The sequence below is a fragment of the Meleagris gallopavo genome, chromosome 8 (genome assembly GCF_905368555.1).
Source record: "Meleagris gallopavo chromosome 8, MGAL_WU_HG_1.1, whole genome shotgun sequence".
Lineage (NCBI taxonomy): Eukaryota > Metazoa > Chordata > Aves > Galliformes > Phasianidae > Meleagris > Meleagris gallopavo.
Genome location: NC_139411.1, coordinates 23,098,373 through 23,115,362, shown reverse-complemented (window position 1 = coordinate 23,115,362; position 16,990 = coordinate 23,098,373). Strand labels below are relative to the sequence as shown.

The 16,990-nt window shown below is 41.9% G+C and overlaps 1 protein-coding gene across 11 annotated transcripts in view; it reads right to left on the bottom strand.

Moving 5' to 3' along the window:
* NEURL1 (neuralized E3 ubiquitin protein ligase 1) overlaps positions 1-16,990 on the bottom strand; it is a 145,204-nt gene that overhangs the window by 22,363 nt on the left and 105,851 nt on the right. For all 11 annotated transcript variants that reach the window (XM_010714658.3, XM_085229179.1, XM_085229183.1 and 8 more), the window contains one exon: positions 4,185-4,865. In XM_010714658.3, the coding sequence (XP_010712960.1) occupies positions 4,185-4,865 (681 nt within the window). The remainder of the gene's footprint in view (positions 1-4,184; positions 4,866-16,990) is intronic.

Below are 16,990 nucleotides of genomic sequence, written 5' to 3'. Positions count from 1 at the left end.
ACAACAGCTTCCCTTTGTGCTAATTCTCTTTCAAAACAATAAACAGAAAACTGGACAGGAATGGAAGGATCTACACAGCACTAGAACCAAGCCAAAGGCTGCTTGCGAGGAAAGATAAAACCACACACAAGAGGAGAGTTAATGAACAGGCATTAGGACAAGTGGACTACTTTCCAGGAAGCATTAATTAGTAACTCTTTTCACTCATTTTTCACACTACTCTGCAGTACCCTCCTGAGCCCCTCTTCTCCTCCATTTTGGTCCTTTGCCAACTGCTGCTGTAGGGAATCCTGAGGAAGCAAGGATTCATAGTTGTTCCATCAGTAGTCCTCCACCAGGCTCTCCCCCGCTGCCCCTTCCATTTTGATCCCACTGACCAAATTTCAGCCAGTCTGAAAAGAGGATAGAAATTTCAGCAGCAATTAATTTCTAAATATCTTGCAATGGGCAGCTATGTAGGAGCTCCATCTCAACACTCACAGTGCAGGAGGCAGGACAGCTTAGCCCACACACATCTGCATTCACCAGTGTGGATATAAGCACAGATCTACGCACACCAAGTACAGGTTCTCGGCCTGCATAAGGACACATCCAGGGAGCTGCAGTATTGGGCAGCTTTTGTGGTGGGGCTGGAGTTACTGAGGAGCACAGACAGAAAAGACACAGATAAGGTAGCAACTCAGCTTCACCAATATGACTGCTGATGGTACATGTTATTTCATCGCTCAAAAGAGAACCCCTATATAACTGGAAAGGATAAAATTCACATGGGAAACACACACACAGACACACACAAAAACAATGCAAAGGAGATGAAGAATGTTTCACATACTGGTGATTCACTCTGAGGCACAAGCAAATGAAAGAGTATCCCCAACCATTTGGCTCCCCAAATGCTAAATATATAAACTCATTGCTGTGATAGCTCCTCTAGACGTGAGTCATACACTGTAAATCCTTATGGGGGTGATCAGTTTAACTTCATAAATGAATTACACCACCAAAACCAGACCAGTGTGTCCAGGCTGGTTCATTTCAGCTCTGCAAAGCTGTCGCTAAAACTGCGTGAGAGCCGAAATGTTTACCAGCAAAACCTAAAAACAGTAAATCAAATTTAATAGGCTGGTTTTGTCTACTGTATAGAAATGATGACTGGAGGAAAAAAAAGAAAAAAGAAAAAGAGAAAGAAAGAAAGAAAGAAAGAAAGAGAGACAGAAAACCTAAACCAGAACAAATGGAATTCCTAAAAGATGTGCAAAATCTGTTTCATTTCACATGCCTAAAATTCTGGGTTTGCAAATGAAATATTTAGAAAGGTTTCCAATCCTGACAAAAAGATCTATTGCCCCCTTCAATTCTTGGTTCCTGTTGTTAATTACCCTCACTTATATCTAATTTAAATTTGTCTCTCTTCATTTGCAAGAAGCTTGATATTTCTTATACTATTATCTGCTATCTTAAAGTGCCCTCCTCTTCCATTTATCTTCCCTCCATGTGGCCAAGCTGCCTTTTAATATTTTCTTTGTACCAAACTGACATCCTTCCACCTCCCACTACAAATGATTGTGGTCTCTCACTGTGTTATAGCAGTAGTTGGGTTTCATTTCTTTTCCCCATGGCAGGGTAACAAAAAGGACAAAAATACAAAAAAAAAAAAAAAAAAAAAAAAAAAAAAAAAAAAAAAGCTGCAAGAGTGGTGGTAGTGGCACTTTCCACCTTCTCCATCCTCCCCAGAAAAGCAGAAAACATAGAGAGGAAGCAGAAACAGCAATTTTCATTAGCTATATTTTACACTGCTCTATGCCTGACGTTCCTTTAACACTCCATAGCACTGCTTTGATTGCTCTAATAATGGCAAGCCCCCAGAATAAGAATGGCATCTGCTATTTCAGATAGGTTTGGTACAATTATGCCTCTTGCAGTATTTCTGTCTCATTTCTTTCAAGGATATGGAACTTCACGTTTTCCATTAAAGCTAGAAAAGATGACTATAAACATGTCTTCTCCTTTGAGATAAAAATCAAACTACAAAAGATAGATCACACAAAATTACTCTTGTTTGCATTCTGGAGATTGAGCTTGTCATTAGAAAGATGAATACTTTATATTCCTCTTACGTTTTCTAATATCATAATGACAGATTTTATGGCAAGTGCCATAATCTGTTCCACGGCAGTGCAAACAGTGCACCTCACCTCCCTAATAGCACTGCAAAAGCTAGAGATGGTAGCTCATTATTTTCTGCACCTTTTCTCAGGGTATTGATGATCTACATAATTACTGCAGGTACAGAGATAGGCAGTATTGGGACAGCACGAGTGCAGCAGCACTATACTGATACTGGCAATGTACTGCTTCCAGCATTATTACACTGGAAAAATAGGCCTGAAAAACTTGATTTGCGTTTTAACACTTATTAAAAGTTATTGGTAAACTCCAATTCTATAGCTGTTAACTGGGAGACAGCAGTTTGCTGCCCACGCTGATGTGGCTAAAGCTGTACATCCTGTGGGGTCCTATCCTATCACTGAACAAAGTGAGGTCAACAAGTTCAGTTCTCTTCATTTACATTCCACATAAGAACAATACCCTATTTTCAGCTTCTCCTGTGACAGAGGTCAGGAAAAATCTATTATGTGCATACAAATACAGGTAGAAAGGATTTTTTCCAGCTCAGCAGATTGTCAATGGAAAATGGATCACATTGGTGATCTCATATGAAAGGAAGTACATGCTGATTACTAGTTTGACCAGCAGCTCAATGACCTGAGCAGGCTTTCCTTCTTACACATACAGAAGCATTTAATCTTCCTGCTTTGACTGGGGTCTGTTTGACTTCACCTACCATTATAACAATGATGTGTTGGTGGAGAGCAGAGCTAGCCATGGATTACATACTGTACCCACAACAAAAATCATCAGGTTGAATTATCAGGGATTGAGTCTTGGGCTCCTGGAAATAAACTGCAGTATTACATTTGTCATCTGTGATCTGTTAATGGCCACAAAACACTCACAGCATAGGCCTATGGTCAACTTCAAGCAAATCATTTAGGGCAGTTCAGACTGGTTTAGACTGTGAACTGGACCTGCAGACGTATGTGTGTGTTCATCATGATTTATCTTCGAAGACTGTACATAAATCCTAAGAAAAGAGGTGCTGGTTATGCTTCGGTTGGTTATTTTTTTTCTTTTCTGCTGGTTAAAAGGGGCTTTTGAGGGGCTTTGAAACAAAACAAAAAATATATATATATTTAAATCTATATGGATATAACAGTATAAGCAAGAAAGGATAATTTCCAGTTAGAGAAGGACTTCACATTCTAAGAAACCATTATCTATCTGCTTTCTGACACTGACACCAGCAGATCCATATTATGTTCCAAATTCAAGGTCAAATACATCCTAAGCCTATGGCCCTGTATCTAGACACAAAGGGGATCAGTCAATTTGTTCCTAAACAAATGCTATTTCAAGGCCTTTCCCTCCACTCTTCAGCATTTAAATAAAAAGTATTTTGGCCAACAGAGCTTAAAAGTAGAGTAAAAAACGTCAAGAGAAAGAGGCCAGCTTGACAAGTCCACCACACCTAGTGGGCTATGCTGCCTTAATTAAAGCTGGAGCACAAAATCCCTCCTCTGTTGCACTGTTCAGCGCCATGCTCTGCACATCTCTGTGATTACAAAGCACAGGGTTCTCTCTCTGCTTTCCAGCCTACCTCTCACATATGAGCCTGGAGGAAGCAAGGGGACCACTCTTTCTGGAAATCAGACATGTCGGAGAGCTAACACATAGAAAAGGGAATCAGTCATTTGTCTTGCTGGCTATGCCCCAGATTAGCTCAGAACAAACCACCTCTCCTTCACCCTTGCTTCACCTAGGTCCACAGTGACTCATCTATACTCAGTGAAGGTCTCTCAGGTTTAATTTATTATCTGAACAGAGCTTTGAGATCATCAGATGAAAGATGCTATAGAAGTGCAAAAAGTCTTGAACGTCATAGCCATGCGCTACATAAATGCCTTTACTGTGTTTTCCCTTAAAAAAAAAAAAAAAAAGTTGTACCTGATCCTAGAATAGGAAGGGAAACATCAGCTTTTCCATTCCTTCTCCCTTTACCAACAACAGATCCCACCTTCCTGTTCTGTGTGCAAGGTTTTGAGAAAGGTGGGGGTGAGACCTACCTAGCACACGGATCTGCATGACGGCACCATGTAAGCCAAAGAACATCCAGAGGGGCTGTGAAGAGTCCACGCAGACTTGCATGCCGGTGCTGGTCCCGTTGTGACTCAGGTGCAGCTCACCGTCTGAATTCACCATAAATCCCAGAATGTCTCCACTCTGGAGGGGCACCAGAACTCGGCACACGGCCCAGAACTCCTTTCGGTCAACCAAGGACTCGGGGTTATAGGGGAGGTCGCTGGGCCTAAGGGTGCTGGGGTCACAGGACGTCACCCCGTAGGACAGCGTCCCCGTGCGCGCAGCGTTGGACTTGTTAATCTTGACGAAAATGGTCTCGTTGATCCGAAGGGGTCTGCTGGTGAAAACCAAAGTCCTCTCCTCCCGGGCGTGCTCCAAGCGGGCCACAGTTTGGTCATCGAGGATTTTGACGTGGGCTCCCCGGAGGTGGTGGAAGCGGAGGTCGCTTTCGAGCTGGGAGGGGAGGAGGTGGGAGTGCTGGGAGTTGAGGGAGTTCTGCGGGATGGGGCAGGTGGTGGCTGTCACGTGGAAGCTCTCCTCCTGCAGGTTGAGGTCACACAGGCTGACTGAGAGGCGCGTGTCCTCTGTATCCCGCCGCAGCGATGGCCGGCGGATGGCGGTGAAGGAGCGGGGCCGCAGGCAGTCAGGAGGAATGATTTCACTGTCTGTGGGGAAGGACAAGAGAAAGCAAAAATAGGTATCGCTTTGCAGAGAGTGACAACATCCAGGAATCAGCTAAATGCTATCGGTTTGATTGAGATATTTAAAAGGGAAGATCAGAAAGCTACTACCATTAGTAAATTTTCTGTCTTTCAAACATGGAAGCGGAGTATCATAAAACGTATTTGCAATCAATGGCTGTTCTTGTGCTCTTCACATCAGCATCATTTTCTGAGTAGGCAGACTCAAAATCGATGGAAAGAATTGACCCGGGGAAGGTCTCCTTGGAGAGGGGAAGCAGAGGGTAAATGTATGAAATACACTCCGGACATGCCAATCAATATTTACCCAGGCTCTGAGGTTTCATGCGCTGTTCATCGTCTACAATAATTCACATAGGTTTAGGAAATGAATTTCTAACTAGACATTTTTTTGTTTTAAAATGAATGCTATGTTCAGTTTTAATTTATTTATCATCATATGAAATTTAATTTGTATTCCTGAATATAATTAATCATTAGTGGTCTGGTCCTTACTGCAAATCAGTACAAATATGGATTTCACAGAGTAGAACTTGGGCATATGCAGTTTTCTATAAATAACGTACAATCATCTATAATTGACATGATAAAAGATTAAAAATCAAACACATAGATATATAACAAAGATGGTGCTTGCACATGCGCATCCATCAATGGAAACAGAATTGCACCTTATTCTTTTTGCTCATTTCCCCTACTGTTTCAAGAGCTAATCATCAATTTATTCTTTTTCTAAGGATCGTAATGGCCTGGCTTTAATGCATAAATTACTATTACTTAACATATTCTTAGCTACACTGTTGCCATAGAAATTTCAAAGAGCAATAAGCTGAGGAAAAAAAAAACAAAAAACAAAAAACAACCCACAACATTATTTGAGGAGATTATAAAAGTAAGTGAGATCATGAAAAGATTTATATATATATATGTTTAACTTCCTGAACTTTAAGAAGCTGAATTGTATAAAGACACTGAGAGAAACCTGAGCATGTGGGTAACTCTGTAAAGGTTACATTAAGCTATGATCCATATTGAGTGATCTACAGGAGCTATGCCTGCACCAAGCAGGACTATGATTCTACGACTGCATTGTGGCTTCAAGCCAGGTTCCAAACATCACAAGATAAGACTACCCCTTACAACAGAATCCCCCACCAGTGGCACAAAGCCACACCACCACATCTCAGGTTGGGACCTGCAGCAAACAGGGCACAAGGTGGATCAGCAAGAAGAGGAAGAGGAGTGGAGACTCATTCCCAATCCATGTGCAAGACCTTTGCAGTGTGCACCTTTTCCAGCCACATCTCCCCGGGTTTTTCTTTTATGGCAACAAAGGAGCAGGAACTCAAGTTATATAAGAATTTTCCCAATGGGATGCACCCTTCCCTGATACACCAGAGCACTAGTTCCATATTGGCATGCCAAGGAAAATTGCCAGCTACTGAATAACCAATATTTCCTGCAACATGCAAGGTCTGACTAACAGCCTTCCCTGCCCTCCTCTTCTGGGAGCCCTGACAAGAGCACACCCACCCACAGTTTGGCTTCAGGAGAGATCTCTGCTTTGCTTAAACTGGATTATTCCAGGCTCCTCTTTAAATAATCTGCTATTACATGGGAAGCACAGTGTCAAAAAAAAAAAAAAACAAAAAAACAAACAAAAAAACAAAACAAAACAAAACAAAACTTTGTTGTTTCTCGTATTTAATTTTCCCCATACTTATATTCTGGCTTCTCTTCCCAGATGTTAATGAAAAAGAGGAATAAATAAAATCAAAAATTACCCCAAGTGATATAGAAGCAGGTTGCCTTAATGCTTTTTAATATATGGGCTCACATTTGCATTGCAAGTGTCCCTGCTGGATAGAATTAGACTTATTTTGCCTTCCTCTGGCTGTAAACCCACATAGGAGAACAAATTAACACTGGCAGCCGACGATGATCCTTTGGTATAGGTGAATGGGTAGAGACCTTTCTGAATAGGAACAGAAGGTCCCCTCTATTTTATTCCCTGTAACCATGCATGTGCAGCCTAGCTGACAACTGTGATGTGTGGGTAGCTTGCAGCCAGGGTTTTGAAACAGCTTGTTTTCCACCAGGATGCTTGCATTTCCCTTTGGCTACTGGACAAAATATCTCTTTCCATCTGAAAAGAGGTTAAGAGAGATGAAGTTCTTCTGCAGCCAAGACACATGGCAGTGATAGCAAACCAGGGCTATGCTTCCAACTGTTCTACTCAGATCTATCAGTAGCTCAGATGCCTAGCCATATAAGGGATGTCTCAAGCATATGGGACTGAACGCGAGAGTTAGTTCATTAATGTTTGCAAATATCCATGGAAAAAAGGATTGTAGTTGACTGGCATTTGAAATGGGGTTGTGAAAATTTAGAGATGAGTCTCTAAGAGTTGCTGGCCTGCTCCAGGGATCTATTTTTTTCACAAATCTCAAAATATTCAGCTAAAGAAAAAGAATCCCACTGAACATGAAGTTAAAAAACAGTGGGATTCATCTTTTGGAGTGGTAGATAAGTCAGAAGAGATGTAGAAAGCCACTTATCTGGTGTAACTGATAACAGCTGAGGGTTATAAGAATAATTCTGGTGAACTGTGAAACAAATGAGGCAATGGAGCAGTTTCTTTCACTAGAAGAACTCAGAAATGAGTTGTTTTCTTCCACTAAAGCTTCATTTATCACTTCGCTAACACAGATCAAGCAGATCATGCTGCAGCAGTCCATTGCACAGCCTTGTTCCTGCACAACGTTTACAAGCCATCTTTAATGCCTGTAAAGGCATTTATTGTTGCAGAGACAAAACTGGAGTACACATCAAAAAGAGAGGATGTTTCTATCTGATGAGACAGTGCAATATGAAACCAGTTCAAGGGCCCATTGCTGAAGAGGTCAACCAATTCCAGCCCGAAGAATTTAGTAATCATCGCTTTTTATGCAATATTCAGGCTTACAAGATTACTTGCATAAGAAAGCTGGGGCAGCATTTCTTTGGGAAAAGACAGCTGTATCCCCTTGTATGAGAATAGATGGAGTTGTGAGTGAAGACCGCAGCTCTCACAAGCTGTCATAGACAGCTTTACCCAGGGTACCAGCAACAAGCCGGCCAGCTCCACGCACAGCTCAACATAGGCTGGCAGTCCAGGTGCCCTTTCAGAGAGCTTTGGCTGAGCGCTGCACCGGTGCAGTCCTGATGCCAGTGCTGGATTTATAGACTTCGGCTTTCCAGAAGCAATACAGACTTAGCCAAAGCAGAATGGATTTCTACTAAACACAGTTTTTCTGCTCATCTGCTGACAAACCCAAGACACTGAATTTTTGCAAAGGATGTCTAACTTCACAAATCCCTTCGTATCTTTATCTGGCTTTAAGAAAAAAAATGAGTAGGAGTAATTTATTTAGCAAAGTAGAGATGAAGGGCACTTGAGCAGTTCAGCAGTCTTCTGTTTTCTCTCCCTCTTTAGCAGTGTTTATCTGCAAAATTTATATTCTCAGCAGCTGGTTCCTTGCATACAAAATTAACTTGAGGAATCTTCCTCAGACCAGAGGCTTCAAAGCTCTCTGTTTTTCTGCTCCAAGGGCATGGAAGAGCCTCCTGCTCTTCCTCCTGCAGGCTCAAAGCAACTGCAGTAACACTTGAAAGCAGCAGTTACGAGTAGCTGGGGAGCAGCCAGATACAGCCAGAGTCACTGTATCCAGATCAGAAGTATGTCACTGCTGCCCTGTATTTGAACTGCTGCCAAACACTGACTTCTTAAGATCATTTCCTTACACATGCATAATAGTCATAGTACATATTTATTACAGATACCATATACATGCATGTTTACTACAGCTACATGCACATTCAAACACCAGCCACCAGCACGCACAGATAATTCAGCCCTGTACAAACCCAGAGGGGATGTACTGCTGTCAGACTGTCAAATCATTATTTCCTTTCTCTTTTCATTTTCAGTTTTGTTTGCCATTGCCTAAAGACTTGACTTTCCAAGGTCGTGAGCAGCTAGGATTCACACACTTGAACAGGATCTGAGCAGGCAGAGCAAACTTGGTGCACACAAACATACACAAGGAACTCCAGATTTAACTAGAAGTTCTAAGGAAACAGATCTCCTCTCCATGAATTTTCTGAGGTGCAAACCTAAAGCCTCACATAAATTGTATTTCTTCAGACTATGAGAGCTGTGACTGTGCTCCAGAATGAGCTACAGAAGACGTAATATAAATAAACCAAACTTGAGACTTGGGATTACAAAAAAAATAAAAATAATAATAAAAAAAAAATCTCAACACCTTAGGATATGGGGCATCACATAGACAACCTAAGAACCTATCACATTTCTTCCCTCCTAAAAAAGAGAAATGTTGAGAAGACAAGGAACAACTGAGTGATTCCTTGCATTTCAGTCCTGTGTTACTAAGCAAAGAGTAAAAAATTGGTAAAGTCAGAAACGTGCTGGCTTGCTCTTTCCTATGCACAGCCCTATGTTCTTTCCCTCCTTCTGTTCTTTCTCTATTTTTTTTTTTTTTTTTTTTTGTAGATGCATTTCTCATTTTTCAATCCCTCATTTCACTGGATAATAGTATTTTTAGCAAGTACTGGTGCTCGCTATACAATTTCCATGACCAACGAATTTCACAGATGCTGAACTACCAAAAGACATCTTCCACAAGAATACTCTATGCAAATATACAGCTGCAGAAAGATTTATAGCGCAATATTCCCACCATGCTGGAATGCACCATCTCCTCCACAGCCTACAGCAGACTCGTGCAGCTAACAGCCCATTTGGCAAAGCTTCTCCATTGCAGGGTGATGTGTCTGAAATACGAGGCAGATGTACTGGGCTGTAAAATAGCATCACACTCAAAGGCAATTGGAAAAAGCAACCAGTCATAAGACAAGAAGTAAACCCGTGCTCCTGGAAACTCTTGGTCACACACAGCCCCATACTCCCCATCGTAGGAGTGTGGGTTTTAATGCTACCTGCACTCCAACACAGCTGCCGGCTCTGCCAAGTCTGCCCGTGTGGTGATGAGGCAATCTTTGCTCCCCTGCTGATTCAGTTCTACTGCGCTGAGGCATGCAGCTAGGAAACCACCACATTTCAGCCCAGAAGTAACCAGAGCAATTTCCATACATCATTTATAGCTGCATTTATTGTGTACTTTAAGGTGATTGAGGACTGAAAACTCACTGAAATGAAAACAAGCTGTATTCTCACTTATCCCTCATAAAAGAAAGAGGAAGATCATTGTGACCTGGAGACAAGGAGCAATACCAGCTCCTAAATCCCCATGGGTGCCAACTTCCTCGGTGTTTGCATGTCAGGCAGCCCATAGCACCACCTCCACTGCAAAGAAGAGCAGCCCTGGCTGGATCTGCAATGAGGAGTGCTACTGTGTGGCCCTGGGTTCAGAATTCACCCTAATTAAAAGACCGTTGGAAGCCAATCTGCATTCAGCCTGCTGAACTCAATGGTGTTCAAGATGTCCTCACCACCACGGGATGCTCTGCACTCAGCAGTGCTGAGCTCTGTCATGTGTATCTTAACTGTTTTGCTGCACTGGGAGGAGCTAAGCAAACAGGAGAACGAAAATCACCCTTACTTAAAATAAACACAGGAGAAAAACTGAAGTGAAGAAAGACGATGCCACACTTGCAGTCACAAAGAGACAGAGCTCCTCTCACAGAGCATGTCCAGAGTGCTCTTGCCTGCTGGCAACATGTCAGGGCAGACACTTGTAAAACTATTTGTTTTTCTGCGAGCTTGTACTCTCCATGTGAGGTCTGGAGGAGGCTGGGTTGCACTGCACTCAGTAACGCTGCAGAGCCCCACCATCCCGGCAGTCGTTGTGCTGGGATGCTGCATGTGGGTCTGCCCCTCCCCGTCCTGCCTGTTACTGTTAAATCCTGAATTTATATGATCCGAGACCACTCCATTGTGCTTACTTCTCATAAACCATCAGGCGCCAGAATGCAGCTTCTCAGATCATGCAATGAAGCCACTTTCAGAGAATCACTGTAGCATGTGGGAGGCAAATGTTTAAAATCTCTCAAAGGAATGATTCAGACTAAAAACCTCCTTTGCCATATACTTAGGAATTCACTTCAACAAAGTACATTTCCCTTTATGAACAACTGAGAAATCAAACTGCCCAATTTATTACCTCAGATCAACCATTCCTTCTCCTTGCAAAACGCCCACATAAAATCAAGGACATCAGTTAAATAAACACCTACTTATACAGTACCTGCATATGTACATGCCTGCATTTCATTGATAGTACAAACAGCACATTTCAAATAAAGCTCCTTCCTTCTGCTCTCGGTGCTCTGGCTCCTCTCTTTTTGCACACGCTTACAGGAATATATGCAAAACTACAGCCAACAGATGGTTTCACTTGTACCAGCTATATGTGTAGGATGCATGGGCCGCTCTCTAAGAGTCAGCAAAATCTGCTCTGGAGCAAGCAGAATCCAGGATCAGGACCCAGCTGCCTGGTTCTACAGCAGAAGATACTCCTCGCCACGTGAACAGAAGAGAGATAAACAGTGAGTGGGAGGCAGGAAGAATCAGTGTTCTTGTTTTATAGACTGAAAGCCATGGGATGGGGTAATTTGTCTAAGGGGACAGTCAATTCCTTTTAACTGAAATCTCTTGGGGTTGCCCAGTGTGCAACAAATCCACTTGGTTTCCCCACAGTACACCCTCTCACTTCCTACCCCTCCACTCAGTGCTTTATTCCCTACCTGCTGCTCCTCTGCTTCCATCTGCAGGTTTCTCTCTTCACCTCCAAACTCAATGTCCTTGGGACCCATTTGTTCATCACAGGACCTCAATGGTCAGCATGGAAAACACCTCTTCTGCCAACACATCAGCTTGAAATCACTTTGCGGCCAACAGATGACACATGCTTTTCATGTGTATTCACATGGTTAAGCAGGAGTTAATGGCTACATATCAATTTTGGCTTCCTGCTCATTGCAATTTGGAAGCCAAGCTAACCAAAACAACAGCCATTTTCATTGCAGGAGTGACAGATACATCAATCATCCAAGTCTATTTATTTGCCTATGACCAACATGGTCCAAATTAGCTTACTGTTAAGATACTCAGGTGTCTTGCCAGTATAGCATGAGAGAATTACTGCTGTAACGAAGGAGCAGATGCCAAATCCCAGACCGAGGGTTACAGAGAGCCTAAAGCTGGCATTCATCTGTGGGAGAAATCATTTATGATCACATCAAAAGTTGTCACCAGATTTTAAAACTGAGTTACAAAAGAAGCCAGACCATTGACTCAGTGGAACCAGTTACCAGGCTGTGACTCAGTGGAACTAGATGCAAGGCAACAAATGTCTTCCACTTCAACAGAAATGAGTGGAAATCAACAGTGCTTAATTAGCACCTCACTGAACTGGTCTTTGCCTCATATATATATATGTTTGGATAGAAATTAACATTTCTCCCCAGACATTCTGGCAAAGGTGGAGCACTAAAGTCATTTGGTTTGCATGATTCAGTTTTGGAGAGGTGATAAAAAATGGGATGGAAGAGAAAAACTTAACCAATTAATTGTTACCAGCTGCTAGATGTTAGATACAATTACTGTGCAAACCTGGTGGCTTCCTGGGGCTTTTCTTCTTGAAGCAGTCGTGCCTTTCTATCATTAGGTCCACAGCACCTGATGTCCTGCCAGGTGAATCACAGGAAACCCTTGGGATCTGTTCAGAACACTTTTCTGAAGATACAGATATCCTCCCGTGGCTTAACGGGATTGTCACAGATTTCTTTTCATGGATGGTCAACATTGTGCTCACAGTACAGATTAAGTATCACAGCAAAACAAATCAGAAACAAACTAACAGAATAATGAACAGACTCTAAAAGATGGGAAGGAATGTGTGCTCATGTACTGCCAGCCTCCGAGTTGAAATGTTCAGAAAGAAATAAACACAAACTGATGAGCTTAAGAAAACTGCAGATGGGTTTTAAGCCACGGCAAACAACTATGTTTTCCAGTTCAGCTTAGTAATTGAATTGATCATCTGCATATTTTTCAATAAAATCTAAGGAATGAAAGCATGCAATTTTATACATGGATAAAATTATAGTTTAATGTACAAAGGTTGAGTACTGATTAATAAATCATAGTTTTGGGACATGAGCTATATAACAAAGTCCTCTAAACCAGCCTGGTTCATAACAAACATTCATGCAATTTTGCATGAGCTCTGTAAGCATGTCAAATTGATACAAACATATGAAATGGCACAAAGAACATAAATAGCTTCATAGAACTAAAATAAATTACTGTTTTCCTTAGCAAATATGAATGTTTTGAAAGGGCCTGACAGTACATTATGAAGAACAAACTTCCATATGCCTGTTAAGGCTGGAGATTTGTTTTCTTTTCCACAAAAGCTCCGAGTCAGCAGGGTGCTGGCAACCTGTATTACAAAACAACACATTTTGGTTTTCATTCAGGAAGGCTTCGTTCTGGATGAAGTCATCCTCCCAGCCAGCCATCGTGCAGATGGTGGATGTTCTTCAAGGTTAAAGCTGTGCTTCACCACTGCCACAGCCACCTCTGGATGTCACCACCTTCTTGTCCGATTCCCTTATGTGTGTCCATGAGTTTTCCATTTAATGTTTCCTAGTTCCCCATGAAGTCATAGAAATAAGGTTTCAGCAGAAGTCTTATGCCTTGAGTTTTGTGGGGACCATTTAATCCCCGTCATTCTCTCCTTCATTCATCTCCCACTCACAAACATAAAAGTCTGAATTTTACTCCCACCCCTGATGGGATGATTTTCACTTTCATTCCCCTCAGGGCCTGCAGGGCTCCATGATCAGCTACTATTATTTCTCTCACAAAATACAGAAAAACAATCAGCACTTTTAGGGTCACACTTACATTATTTTTAATCTCAATCTGTACAGTGTCTCACCTTTTCTTTATAGGTCCTCATATTTTTTCTACCACTTAATGTCTTTCCTTGTGTATTTAATTACCTGTGCAAGACCTAATTCTTCCTGAAAATTGACGATTGTCACTTTATCTAAAGCTTCCTGGTCTTTAAGAGGTATAGAAAAGGGAAACTTTTCTCTGTAGAAAAGTTCTTGTTTTTATTTTCTTTCTCTTTGGGAAATTAAAGCAATTATTGCAATTCCTGGTTACCTAATAACTTTACAGAACCTCTTTTCATTCTCAGTGACACCACTGGTTACTCTTGGCATTACCATCTCTTTCACCTTCCTTTTCTTAAAGAAATGCTGGCCCCCTTTTATCTTATTCATTGAGGCAAGACCCTGGGCAATCTGATCTTGTGCATGATCTAGGAGTTGGCAACCCTGCCCACGGCACAGGGTTGGAACTAAATGATCTTTGAAATCCCTTCCAACCCAACCATTCTATGATTTTACAATTCTAAGACTCATCATTACATGTGCTGCTAACTCTACAGCTTTACCATTTACTGTTTCGAAGATTGCTATGGGCCTTCCAACAGCTCTATTTGCAACACTCTTTGCATTACTGTGAGAACATTTCCACAGCATCTTAGTGCTCACAACCAGTTTTCAAGCTGAATCAGACAAATCTTTTCATTCTCTGAATCATCTGAGAGAAATTTTCTTCAAAATAAGCATTTTCTCCCTCCTTCCCATCCATCATCCTCCATTCTGTGGTATTTATGTATCCTGCATTTATCCCTTTTCACCTGTTTTCATTTCTAGCTGTGCTTTTGTGCTAGCAGTGGGTATGATGGCTCTTTTCCCAGCTTCTCCCCACGTTGCCCATTGAAAGGTTCCTCCCATTACTGACAGCTGCTCAGCAAGAAGTTCATCCACCGACAACCACTTTGTGCTTGCCATGGCCCAGCACCCTGCAAACCATCACTGCTTATTGACCTGAAATACCCCTCTAGGTCTTCTCCACTCCCATAGGTAGCACAGAATCAGTGCTGGAGATCACCCAAGCACACATAGCACTGAGCTTTTCTTGGGGCATGCTGCAGGCCCACTTGATCTGCTAAAGTACTGCTAAATAATAAATTGCATGGGCAACATGAGGACACTGCCTCTTCACAGTCTCTAACAGGAGCTGAGAGTGCAGCATTTTCTAATGAAGACACAACCTATGAAGGGCAGTGATAACATAATACTTCAGTCTACTGCCTGGAGAAAAAATAAATTGAGAAGATACAGTATTTCAGGCTAACACAAAGCACTCTGTTTATCTTACTTCCTTTTATTAAAGCAAATGACTATTGGATCAAGAGCTTCTCCAGCTGATTTCTGGGGCTTATTTGGAAATTGCTGCAGCAATTTTCATGATTAAAATGTTATTTCAAGACTCAAAGTTGAAATATATCATTTTGAAAATAATGAAAGAAAGCAGATACAGCGTGCCAAAATGGTTTCAATTTTTCAGATATGACTAATTAAGTTTACAGTTTATCTTCCTTCCTCAAAGCCAGTTACTCACCTAAAGATCCAACAATTACATTTCTGGAAGAAAGCACATCATGTTATTTGTCCAAAATATTTTTGTTTTAATGCACAGTATTCACTTCTTGGAGAATTTCCACCCTAGAATCCAGTAATAAGGAGCTCTCAAAAAAAAATTCCTGACTTATCTTCTGTACAAAATGTCATTACAGCTACCATATTCCATCCACTCCATTCTTATTCCAGAGTTGCTGTAGTCTGCAAGAGCCACTTTGCCAGTGATGCACAGAAACATCAAATCAAGGCTTTGTGTGATGAGCTTGCTCTAAAGCAGCACAATTACTGCAGTCTGTACTAATTCAGAAAAGTTCAGTACATGTTTAGGTCTATTCCATTTCATGACAGCACTTAAACATTTACTTCATCTAAATAAGTATATCCCACTGAAGGCAACAAGACATACATGTGAATATATCACTAATCCCAAATCAGTATAATTTTCTGCACAGAAGCAACACAGAGTAAGATTTAAAAACTACATTCCATAACAATTAATAAAAGGTTCCTATGGCCAACTCCAGTCTCCACTGTTGTCCCACTGCATCCAGCCAGTGGAGTGAGCAGCAAAAGAGATTTCCTAAAATAGCAGCCCTAAATCAATCATTCTAGTTGTAACAGACGTATGAAATTAGAAGAGGATCAAAGAGAGTCAGTGCTCAATTCTGCCAAGGTGTAAGGAAAGTTCCTCTCTTCAAGAAATTCTTTATACATTCAATCATAGCAAACAGCCAACAGGCAAGTGATTGCCTTACAAATTATCTTGATGCCCTGAACTGAAGAAACTAAAGGGTTACACCTTGTTACCAGAGCCTCAGCTAACTCCTCAGCAAGCAAAGAGACAAATTCCACTCTCACCCTTGGGAAAGCTTCAACACCTTGGCTGTCAGTAAAGCTGATTTAAATGCACAGATCATGATCTCAGAAGGTTCAGACAGAACAACAGGAGGCTTTCCTGAAGCTACGCTTTGAACATATAAATAAGACAAATAAATAAATAAAGAAGCCAGAGGGCTGCAGTCTGACTGTCAGTCAGAGCAGCGTGACCTTGCTGAAACTACAGGATTCACATGGAAAACAGGGTCCATCCAGAATGCCATGCCTGATGCTGATCTCAGCTGCAGCCTCAAAGACAAACACTCCTCCGCCTCCCATGGAAGGGGACTTGAGGACTTAGTTGCCAAAGGGTTCTCCTCTCTCCGTGTCCTACCTTCCCACCGCTTTTCTTCCTTCTCCTCCTCCTCCCTTCCCCTCCTGGTGCTATAGGCATGAGATCTCTGATCCTGGGACCCTGGGGCTGGAAGCAGCCTGGAATGGCTCCAGACCCGTGCTGGACAAGGCTGGACTGTCAGATGCGAGCCACTCACAGATTTAGGGGGAAAGGTCCTCCTGGGACCATTTCATAGCTTCCTCGGAAACATGCCTCACCAGCTATAAACACAGCACTGAAGATACCTGAATTACTACTGATTTGTGCCATTAACGGTGCCTGGGATCTTTCAAGGAGAGGTTGGGGTGAGTAAGACACACAAGTATCTAAAAATGCAGTCATGTTTTTTGTC